At 43.3% G+C, this 12,127-nt stretch overlaps 1 protein-coding gene across 1 annotated transcript in view; it reads right to left on the minus strand.

Annotated features, from left to right (window-relative positions):
• Positions 1-2,656: 2,656 nt before the first annotated feature.
• Positions 2,657-12,127, minus strand: part of CAMKV (CaM kinase like vesicle associated) — a 60,164-nt gene continuing 50,693 nt past the window's right edge. Inside the window, exons 4-11 of the mRNA XM_033140569.1 lie at positions 11,416-11,490; positions 10,119-10,257; positions 9,439-9,559; positions 8,585-8,660; positions 7,101-7,237; positions 6,645-6,723; positions 6,025-6,112; positions 2,657-3,708 (exon numbers count right to left, since the gene is read on the minus strand). Coding sequence (XP_032996460.1) covers positions 3,346-3,708; positions 6,025-6,112; positions 6,645-6,723; positions 7,101-7,237; positions 8,585-8,660; positions 9,439-9,559; positions 10,119-10,257; positions 11,416-11,490 — 1,078 coding nt within the window. The 3' untranslated portion in view covers positions 2,657-3,345. The remainder of the gene's footprint in view (positions 3,709-6,024; positions 6,113-6,644; positions 6,724-7,100; positions 7,238-8,584; positions 8,661-9,438; positions 9,560-10,118; positions 10,258-11,415; positions 11,491-12,127) is intronic.

Below are 12,127 nucleotides of genomic sequence, written 5' to 3' on the forward strand. Positions count from 1 at the left end.
TGTGTTTCTAGATCACAAAGCATTTGACATAAAAAATTACCTGCTATCTATGCCAGAAAATTGGGTGTGTGTGTGTGTCAGGCTTTTGTTTGGGGGTACGTATATCTAGTTCACATGCAAGCACCAAAATGTAATACATGCAACAGGAGCTACAGTCTTGCTTTCTCCATCAAGGAGTCAGTATCGATTATATTTGAAGGACCCAATCTGGCCTAATATATGCTACTGGCACCCCAGCCCAGCATTCACTTTCCATGGAAGATGTCCTGCTGAGGCCTACATGCCTAAAGTCTTAGGTGTGTATGCCACCTATGGTCAGGCTGTCCTCACGTAGGTAGCAGGAGTCGGCTGGTGCCCTGACTCCATTCATAGGGTTAGACTGAACTGTACTTGAAAAGTCCAAACCCAGATCCAGAATCTGCCCAAATATCTGGATTAAAGAGGAGGCTGTTAGGTGTATTGTATCACACACCATGCAGCGCAGTTGAAATCTTTTCATTATAGCTAATGAAAGTTGTCCTGTCAGACAGGAATGAAATTGTGGAGGAAAAGGTTGGCTGTGGGGCTCAACCCTTCCCCCACCTGCTGCTTCTCTTCTGCAGCATCCTCTCTCAGCTGGTTTTCTCTTATCTCTGCAAACAATGTGTTGCAGAAAACACATTTGGGAACCCCATCTGGGTGAAGCAGCTGGGGAATAAAGTAACATACCTCCCCTACTTCTCCCCTTAAAACCACATTCCTTCTGAACACTTCGGATATGAAATAGCAATCCAGGTTCCTATATCTGTTAAGAACAGAGAGTTCTACCTTATGCGTCAAAATATTGATCCATCTAGCTCAATATTGTCTACACTGACTGGCAGTGGTTCTCTAGGGCAGTGTTTTTCAACCACTGTTCCGCGGCACACTAGTGTGCCGCGAGATGTTGCCTGGTGTGCCATGGGAAAAATTGAAAAATTACTTTATATATAGTCAATATAGGCACAGAGTTAAAATTTTTAACATTTTCTAATGGTGGTGTGCCTCGTGATTTTTTTCATGAAACAAGTGTGCCTTTGCCCAAAAAAGGTTGAAAAACACTGCTCTAGGGTTTCAGGCTAGGAATCTTTCCTAGCCATACCTGGGGATTGAACTTGCAACCTTCTGCATGCAATGCATGTATTCTACCACTAGGCCTCTTCCCCATCCCCCTTGGAGTTGAGTCCAACAACATCAGTAGGGTCACAAGTTCTCCATCCTTGTGTTGTTGAATTTTGATTTTATGCCTCCCTACTTGTAAGCCATATTGAACTCAGTGGAACTTAACAATAAACATGCATAGGATTGTGCTGTTTGTCTGCTTCTATATATGTTATAGCACAGCCCTTGATTACCTGATTTCTCAGTTTTGTTCACAACCTTTCCTTGAAAGACTTTTGAAACAACTAATCATAAACATTTTTTTTTGTGTGGCTCTGGTCCTCTTTTATAGCATGCCAACCAAATCCTGTAAGAAATATAGAATTACTAAATTTCCTAGTGTGTAAAGTACATTTATCTTCACAGTATGTCTGGAAGCAGAGAGACATTTTCATCTCTGTTTTATGGGAGGGGATATGGCAGTATAGAATTATGACAAAAATGGTGACTGCAGTGTTTATTACATAGGCTCAGGTATGCTAGCTTTTGGAATAAAGTGTGTATTTCAGGGTGAGGGAGAACATTCTTTCATTTTACTGAAAGATGAGCTTCTTGCCTACTACAGATTGGGAAGGAAGCACATGATCGAGCTGTTAGTGCACACACACTTTCTGCTGATCCTATTCTAAAAGTTGCTTACTACTTTACTTTACTCTACCCTCTTGCAACCCTAACTGTCTTTTGAAGTCTATTCCACCTTAAATGCTAGGTTCCCTCCCAGCTGAACACCTTAAGTAGTGTCAGAGAGGGAATTTGGATAGGTATATACAGCTTTTTCACTTTTGCATAATGAGTTACACCTGCAAAAATCCCCTCTTCTACCCATTAAAGGTACAGAGAAGCAGGTTGTCTTTTCATCTGGTCACTTAACCTAATAGTAAAGTTGTAGGAATGTAAATACCTAAACAAGGCTTCTACAGATTTCCGCTAAGATAAATCACCTGCAGAATCCATCTACAGGATTTTGCCACAGTGTACGATTCACCTGTCTGCTTTACAGTGTTTCTCTGGAGATTATTTGCTTCTTCTGTCACATTGTTTTCCAACAACTACTGTTGATAATTTAGTGGTCTCTCTGCAAGGTTCCCATAACCTACAATAATAATAATAATAAAATTCTGCCCTGAGTGCTTAGAATCATAGAATCGTGGAGTTGGAAGGGACCCTGGGAGTCATCTACTACAACCCCCTGCAATGCTGGAATCTCAACATGTTGTCTTGGGATAATGCAGCAAGTGTAAAATAATTAATAATAATAATAATAATAATAATAATAATAATAATAATAATAATACAGCTTCCCACCTGTCTTTTATCTTCCTTGCCCCTGCTTGTTCACAGTTTTCCAGATTAGGGTTGTCTCCTGTCCCCAGGGAAAATTGCTTCTGCACAAATATATGGATAGCTACACCCCAGTTGTGTCAGTATATTGACAGTTCAGTGAAAAGTCAAGCAAATGCACACACACTCTCACATGGATTTTGCATTAGCTTTGTTCACACACAACCATATGTTGGACATAGAGGTAAATTGCTACAGAAGATCTTGCCAGCAGCTGAACAGATGAATTCCACATGCATCCCCAATGAGTATGACTAATTTGAGAGCTCTGCCATGACGGTGTGCGGCCCTCTTTATTCTCCAACCTGACCTGGACCTGCGTCCCATTCCCCATACCTCCATGGTATATAACCAATCAGTCGGCTGAAAAGTATGGCTACTGTGTCTGATCTGATTGCTCCAGCTTCTCCCAACCAGCCTCAGGGAGTTAAGTAGCAAGTCAAGTCACCGAGAGAGAGAGAGTAGTAAGAAAACAAACTGAGAAATGGGACAAAGAAAAGGAAAGCAACAGAGGAAAAGAGGGAGTGGGGAAGAGAGAGAGAGAGAGAGAATTTCATGCAATGGGCTGGGCCTCTACAACCACTTGTTTACCTGGGCCCAACGGGGTCTCTCTGGACTCTGTCACATAAAAAATAGAAACTCTGCTGGCACCTAGCTGGAGACACATAAAAGTCAGACAAACTGACAGCCACACGCAGAGGGGTTGGTTGGGAAGCCAGGACAGTTGGGGTGGGCGGGGGTACCATGCCAGTGACTATTTACAAAGAGAAATACAACAAAGAGAGGTACAGCTCTGCCCTTGCCCTTGCCCTGCTCCCCTCTGACTCAGCCAGTCTCCTCATTCCAGGACTCTGGGGTGGCACTGGGGGCGGCGGTTTCTCCCCCATTACACGTAGTTGGGGCTGCCGATGCTGTCGCCGGAGTTTCTGCCGTAGTTGCTGGAGCTGTTGATGTCGTTTCTTCTGGGCTCGCTGCTGCTGCTGCTGCTGCCATTGTTGTCACTGGGGCTGCTTCGGCTGTTGTGGTTGAAGCCGTGCTGTCTGCCTCTGCTTTTGCCTGTGGGGCGCTGGTGGTCTCTGTTGGGGAAGCAGTGTCTGTCGTTGCAGCGGCAGGAGTTGCTGCTTTCGCTGCATCCGTGTGCTCCGGCGCTCGGAGTCTCTTCATCATTGTGGTCACTCGAACAGCTTTCTGCAGGTTGGCAAGAGAAAGGTGGTTGTTCGTTGGTAACGTTTCATGGCCTCTCACAGTTTTATTATGGGGAGAAGGAATAGGAGCAACACCTCCATCCTGCTTCCTTTGCACCCCACCCTCTATAATTTGATGTCACTACAGTGGTACCTCGGGTTAAGAACTTAATTCGTTCCAGAGGTCCGTTCTTAACCTGAAACTCTTCTTAATCTGAAACACCACTTTAGCTAATGGGACCTACCGCTGCCGCTGCGCCGCCAGAGCACGATTTCTGTTCTTATCCTGAAGCAAAGTTCTTAACCTGAAGCGTTATTTCTGGGTTAGCGGAGTCTGTAACCTGAAGCGTATGTAACCTGAAGCATATGTAACCTGAGGTACCACTGTAATTCAAAATCTTATGAAACACTTGGCTTGTGTGTGTGTGTCTGTGTCTGTGTCTGTACACACACACACACACACACACAAAATTATATATAATTATAGCATGTTCACACTGGAGAATCTCAGCTTTATTTATAAGTGTGCTTTCAGTTCTTGTGACTGTAGACAAAACTTGAGAAGAGACACTGTCTACAACGGCAGTTCAAGGCTAAAGCGTGAGAAAGCAAGCAGCTAGGCCCCAAAATCATAGCTGTCAAGTTTTACCTTTTCTCATGAGGAAGCCTATTCGGCATAATGGAATTTCCCTTAAAATAAGGGAGAACTTGACAGCTATGCCCAAAATGTACTGTGAGCTTTATTTCATTTCATTTCATGATGACCGATCCAATTGTATGAATTCTTGACCATATTACGGAAGGCTAGCAGTATTCAAAAACGGAAGTTAACCAATTTTCTTTCTTCTTTTTTAGTCTACAAAATCTTCTGAATTATAGAAAAACTAGAGGTGGTCCCTGAATACTACTCCTCCCCTGCCTCAAATAAAAACAAAAATGTTGGGGCAGGGGATAACATCCAATTTACATTTTAGCTGTGGCAATGTTTTCTATGGGAATGTCCCTGAGAAAGGTCAAGTCTTTCTGAGTACTCCAATTGTATTCTTCCCAAAAGTCCCTGTATGTTGCCTTCTGCTTCCTTGCCCAAAGTTTTTTTTTAAGTCATTTGGGCAGGAGAAGGCAGAGGTGGTGGGGGTGATCTAGTCCTCAGTGGAGCATCCTTTCTCACTGAGGACTAGTAGTAAAAATTACAGAATATCCAGTGGGAAACTGACTCTTCATGTGCCATTACCACCAAGGAAGAAGAACCCGAGTGGGATACACAACTTTCCTCATCCAAATCTCTAAAGTTCCTTTTTAAAGATAGATAGAACATTGTACCATATATATAAAAGTCATAAGCCATAGAGTTAATAAATATTATTAATAGAGGAGCTAAAGGCAAAATTTCATGGAAGATTAAGATGACTAAGAATAAAAAGGTTTATAAAAATAATTAAGGTACAGATTAGTATTACATGAAATGTAATGTAAAATGCAATTAATACAAAGTACTTCTAAAGTATTAAAGTTATTCAAAAATATTAACAACTTATCAGTATTTGAGCTAATATAGATTCTTCAGGTTCTGCCAATATATTCTTCAACACAACCAGGAGACAAACATATCACTCACAAAAGTCCATACAATATTCATGAAGTCAACATCTCCTGATCGATATTTTGGTAGTAAGGCCTATTCCAATAGTTAGTAAATTGATTACAACTCTGGCAAAAAAATTTAATTACTTCCTGCCATTCCTGAAGTCTAACGAAGTGTCAGTTTAACTGAGGGTAAAATTAGACAAGGTCCATTCATGTAATCAGCATTCACCCCAATGGGTGCATCCCACTTTCCATGCAAATTGCAGGTGCATCCTGACTGGGACTGCAACAGGGGGCGAAAAGTTATGATGTGGATGGGGCCCATGCCTGCAATTTATTGTTGAAAAGCCATTCAGTTGCTAATTGTGTGACGGGTGGGTTCAAGGCCACTCAGCAAGCTTCATGGCTGAAATGGGATTTGAGGCTGGGTGTTCCCTTTTGAAACCATTCTAGCCATCCTCAACACTCTAGTTGCTCTATCACTACTATAAATGTAGTGAGGAATGGACAATGGCATTTCTGTTTCCTACCCGGCTGCAGTGAGGCTAGCCTTAATTCTTTGCATATTTGTGCGGCCTTATGCAGATAAAACCAATGCCCATAAGGGTTGACAAAGCAGGGGAGATTTGGAGACAGACTGAGAAGGCCCGGGATGTGTCCCCTCTTGAGGCTATCTCAAACTTCCTCAAGTGCAAAAGAGGATTCTTGCGGCAGCACCAAGTACGTGGGACCTTACCTTCCATTTTGCCCTGGCAAAGTTTTTCTCAATCTGAGCACATACTCCATCCTTTATGTTCTTGTCCGAAGCTGCATTGCCAGAAATCCTGAGAACAGAAAAAATATGACAATGAGTTGTGTCTCTTGGCAATTACCCTTCCTTAGTCTAACTTCCTTCCTTAGCTTTGCTCATGGGCCTCATACTGTTGGGGCCTAAATGGGAAGGCAACTTTCCACTTCAGCAATTACCATGAATGCCCTGTCCTCTGCTCAAACCAATCTAGATTTTCAGCGCTTGTAACATCTGAAACACCTTGTTTGTTCTCCCTTCACCAGCTTCTGCTTATTTTATTCAATAACATAGGACAGGGGTGGCCAATGTGGTGCCCTCTAGATGATGTGGTTGGACTAGTATCCCCACCACCCCTGACCATTGGCTGTGGTGGCTGGGACCAGAAGGAGTTGTGCTCCAAACACCTGGAGGTTGGCTACCCCTGCTTAGGATTTTCAGTGTCTTTTCTAGGGCATGAAGACCTTACACACCTTACCTCTCTGTGTTTCCTCCCATTCTCCTTGGTCCTAAGTCCTTCTTTTGATAGGAAACCCTTATTTTACCAGGAACAGCTATTTGGCACTCACCATTCATGAGAAATAGCCTCCTCTGCTGTAATCCTCTGGTCTTGGTCTACCTCCATTAGACGGGCCACCAAGTCCTTGGCTGGAGAAACAAAGGAGGAAAGGATGTAGTGTCCCCTCTCGCCACCATTCATCAGATGAAACTGGAAGCCTCCTGTAATTATTATTTTTTTGACCTAAAACCTAATTCGGTCCTTTATGAGGGAGGTACTAGGGGCACATATCAGCCAAGGAAGAGATCACAGTTACCTGCCCTAGAATGGCACTGACTTTCGTTGAGACTTTCATGACTGGAAGAATCAGGTAGGAGTTTATTGTTGCAGGGCAGCTGCTAGGTGGGAATGCTGTCAATTGGATAAAGGAACCATTGACAATGTATTTCCCTTCATAGTTTGTGGGTGTACCTCCTACAAGTAACAGCATGCGTTTTCCTTCTCTCCAGTATTCATAGAACCTTACCTGCCTGAGAGATGTCATCCCAGTAGGGAGGATCAAACTCATAGTCGCCTGCCAGGATCTTACGGAACAGGTTCTTATCATGGTTTTCATAATCATCCTCATCCATTTCCTCATAGAATGGTGGGTTTCCTGACAACCTGTAGCACAGCAGTAGGAGGGGAAATTAGCTATAGGAAGGAGATCAGCTGCAAGAGATTTATAAGCTGCCTTTTAGGGCAACAAAGGTATCTTCCATATAAAACTGAATAAGAAGAGAAGAAGAGGAGTTTGGATTTGATATCCCGCTTTATCACTACCCTAAGGAGTCTCAAAGCGGCTAACATTCTCCTTTCCCTTCCTCCCCCACAACAAACACTCTGTGAGGTGAGTGGGGCTGAGAGACTTCAAAGAAGTGTGACTAGCCCAAGGTCACCCAGCAGCTGCATGTGGAGGAGCGGAGACACGAACCCGGTTCCCCAGATTACGAGTCTACCACTCTTAACCACTACACCACACTGGCTCTTTATACGATTATACATTATATACATTATACGATACCAAAAATAAAAACCATAAAATGACCATAATAAAGAAAAATTAAGAAAGGAATGGAAATATGTTGAAGAATGTATTATACAAAATCATTCTATTAGAAATCTCTGGATAAGTATAGTTTGAACCCATTAAGTTAAGAAGCTATGTTTTTAATAGATGAATGATCATTCTAATGAACAAAAATGAACACAATACTAGAATTGTTTTTTTTTTTTAAAGTAACAAGTTGGATATCATGCATGTGGGTGAAGGAAGTCACATGGGTATTTGGGTAAAAGGGGAGGTGGTTGTAGGTTTAGGTGTGGGGAACTTGTAGAAATAATATATGTTATGTACAATGTTGAATGTGTATGACAATTAACATGTAACGGGAATTAATTTAAAATAAAATAAAGGGGGGAATTAAAAATAAAAATAAATAAAGACCATGTAAAAAAAGCTAAGCCTTTTTGTCGTTGGCATCCTGTCAGTCTCGAGAGACAATGGAGTGCACCTACACATATGAAATCAAACTGCTGCCTTAAAAACATTATAAAACTCTGCAGGAGACCGCAATATATTTTATGAAAAAGCCATCTGAAATAGATGAATTTTTAATGTCTGCTTAAAGCCTGCAAATGCACCCCTCAACCTAAAACTCATGGGGCTACTACCAAAAAGGCCCTGTCATGCCTGCAGATCTAACTGATCGCACTGACAGTCATATGAAATGGTAGGTGTCCAGTTTTGCCACTGAGTGAAGTCTCTGACCATACACAATCTTTTTCCCTTTTGCCATTGCAAGAGCTGAGAATGGTTCTTCTCTTGTAGACAGCTTTTAGTTCCTTCTCTTTAGCCACCGGCCTCCTCATATCTATTCTGTTTTCTGACCCTCCTCCATCCCACCCCACCCCCTGGTTGCCAGTATGATAGGTTGAGGACTCCAGTATTCTTCATTGCTCTTTACTTACAGAATATACATGATCACACCAATAGCCCAGCAGTCCACAGGCCGTCCATACCGCTGGCGCCCGACCACCTCAGGAGCTGCAAGGACAAGAACAGATGGCAAGTGCTGTTCCCATGAGCATATAGGGCAATGAAACACAACTCCAGGACATAGGATTTCAGAAGCTTTGCCTTGATCGGAGTGGAAATCAAGACTGATAAAATATGACCTGGTGCAGTCATCTTAGGACTATACTACTTCTGAAAGCAGCTCCAAGAACTGTGTATTTGAACCTATAACACTTCCCCACAAACAGAACTAGTGCGCCCTGACAGACAATGTCCCATGTGCTGCAGGTTTTGAGAGACAGAACTGGGTTGTTGTTGTTTTAATAAGAGATGAAACTGCCCCCAAAGATCTCAACATTTCAGGGGCATTTAACACCTATGTCATGAGTGAGCCACCCTGGAAACACCCCTCACATCTTCCAGTGAGCCACACTCACTCCCTTCTCGCTGGGAGTCTCAGGGAATTGCACTAGAATGTCTCAGCAGACAGCAGTTATGGCTTTGAATGAATGACTGTCTCTTGTGTGAGCACTGTGGAGAGCAGGAATATTATTTTCAATGGAATATGAAATTAGCTGTGGCTGGGTTTGCCTTTTCCATCATGAAACCTTACAAGCTAATCTCAAAGGCGCGAGTTTCCTGGAGAAATCAGCACCTACTGCATTTCATCTGCCTGCACAAGGCATTGGTGTCTGAGATGGAAAGTCCTTGGTGGACTTTATACTATATGGGTATAATTTTTTTCTCCCTCCTACTGGGTCCTTCCATGAAAACATCATCTGGTTGTGCTGACTGTGCCATCTCTTACCTAGATACTCAGGGGTTCCACAGGGTTCCTTGATGAGCCCATTCTCCAGCTTGGCCAGGTGAAAGTCGCTGATCACAATCTTTGAGTTCTTCAGACGGTTGTAATACACTAGATTCTCTAGCTGCAGGGACACGGCAGGAAAGGGTTGGGGGAAGAGATGAATGAAAAAGCAATTCCCCCAGCAAAGCTGTGCTGTGCAACCGCAGAGGGCCCTTCCAGATGAGAGCCATCAAGCACTGACCCTATATATTTTAAGGATCCTAGTTAAAAGCCTTCTTAAACAATCAGCTTTTAGCTTCTTCATTTTGCCTCCCATGTGCTATGTTAAGGTTTTTCCCTTGCTGATTGCTTGATTCTATGAATCACTGGTGCTGTTGGAATTTTTGGTTTATGACATCTTTTATTTGAGTTCTCTTTTAAGGGCAGAATATATATGTAAATTATTCTGAGCAAAGCAAAGTATTTGGGATGGGTCTGCTTCTATTTCTGTACATAGAATCATGAATGGGACTTGCTAGGAAGTCACAGAAAACAGTGAGAAAGAAAGGAATAGGAAGGGCAGCTTAATTATATTTGCTTATGTCTGCTTCTTAGGGGAAGCGAGAGCCCACGAGGATGGGATGGATAATTGGCTCAGACGTTTGTGCAGCAAAGGATAGCAGCAGGATCGACGGACTTGCCTTGAGGTTCCTATGTACAATCTTGAGTGAATGCAGGTATGCCACAGCCTCCAGCACCTGCCTGATGACATTACTGGTGTCACGCTCAGAGTAGTAACCCTGGTCCAAGATCCAGTCAAATACCTCTCGGCCAGTAGCCCTGCAGATGAGAGAAGAGAGACATAGTGGCAAGGGAAGACGTGAAATTGTGTAACCTGCAATGCAAGGGTTGCCACACCATGGACAGAGAAGCACGTTCACCACAATTTTGCTAAACAGGTCATATAAACCATGACTGAAAAATTTTACACATCACTTGGGAAGGCAGGCAAACTAATTCCAGTGTACTGGAAGAAGCAAAGATCACCAGTGTTGAAGCAATGATTCCTCAACATCAACATCGTTGGACTGGTCATGTAGTTCAGATGCCTGATTATCATCTTCCAAAGCAACTACTCTATTCCAAACTTAAAAATGGGAAGCGTAACGCTGGTGGTCAACAAAAGAGGTTCAAAGACTGTCTCAAGGCAAATCTTTAAAAATGTAGTATAAACACAGACAAATGGGAAACACTGGCCTCCGATCGCTCCAATCGGTGAACAGCCTTTACCGAAGGTGTCATGGGCTTTGAAGACGCTCGAACTCATGACGAAAAGGAGAAATGTGCTAAGAGGAAGGCACACTTGGCAAACCCTCACCATGATCAACTCCTGCCCGGAAACCTATGTCCCCGCTGTGGAAGGACGTGTGGATCCAGAATTGGCCTCCACAGTCACTCACTGTTAAAATCGTGTTTATGGAAGACAGTCTTACTCAGCTACGAGTGATCGCCGAAGAAGAAGAAGAAAGAAGCTAAACCATGACTGGAGTATAAAATGGAGCTGAAGAAGCTGCCTTTACTGGGGCCAGGCCACTGATCCATCTAGGCCAGTATTGTCTACACTGAGCGGCAGCAGCTCTCCAGGGTTTCAGAGGGCAGCCTTTCCTAGCCTTACCTAGAGATGCCGGGGATTGGACCTGGGACCTTCTACATGCAAAGCAGATGTTTTACAACTGTTCCCTCAAATGAATAGAAATTCATGAATGGTGTGGAGCGCAAGTGAAGAGTAAATAAATATTCATGCCCTCCATCCTTCTCTTTATGGATGGTCTCCTGAAGAAGCTTCTGATCACTCTTTGGGAAGGCACCCTGTGAAGCGCTGACAAGATGGTTTGCAGCTAAGCAGGCACAGTAGAGCAGTCCAAGGCCCCAACAAAGCAAAAGGGAGAGGCCATTATGTATGCAACATCTTGGGAGTTCTGGGTAACAACTACTTACAGCTCCAAGAAGAGGAAGTACTCTTTCCGGGTAACATACACATCCACCAGCTGCAGAATATTGGGGTGTTTCACCCTGTAGGGAAAGGAAAGGAAGAGAAAAGCTAGGGGTTGGAAGAGACCTGCTGGTGTATGGCTTAGATCCTGTCACCCAAGTATTTCTGGCAGGTACCTGCTCAACTTTTACTTGAAAACTTCCAAGGGGAATGCTGTCACCTGTATTTGTAACATATTCCAGTCATTTGCTGCTTCTATAATTTGGAAGTACATTCTAACCGAAATCTTGTTCCCTATCATTTAAATCTGAGTCCCTGTTCTTCCCGCAGTGGATGTGGTAAATAAGGACCCATTAATGGATAGATCACACATAGGCAAACTCCAGCCCTCCAGATGTTTGGGACTACAATTCCCATCATCCCTGACCACTGGTCCTGTTAGCTAGGGATGATGGGAATTGTAGTCCCAAACATCTGGAGGGCTGGAGTTTGCCTATGTCTGGGATAGATTAACAATCTCCTTTTGAGACAGAATGCACCACGTTCCTTCAGCACTGGATTAGCCTTCAAAAGCCATCATCATTCCTGCAGCTCTCCTCTAAATCTTTTTTTCTGTTTGTCAGCATCCTTCATGGATCATCAGTGGCCACAGTACTCCAGATATTTCCCATGGGCACCCATGGTAGTTTCTCACTGAGAATAGCAGGCAAAGCCCCC

This window comes from Lacerta agilis, chromosome 2 (genome assembly GCF_009819535.1).
Source record: "Lacerta agilis isolate rLacAgi1 chromosome 2, rLacAgi1.pri, whole genome shotgun sequence".
NCBI classification, from domain to species: domain Eukaryota; kingdom Metazoa; phylum Chordata; class Lepidosauria; order Squamata; family Lacertidae; genus Lacerta; species Lacerta agilis.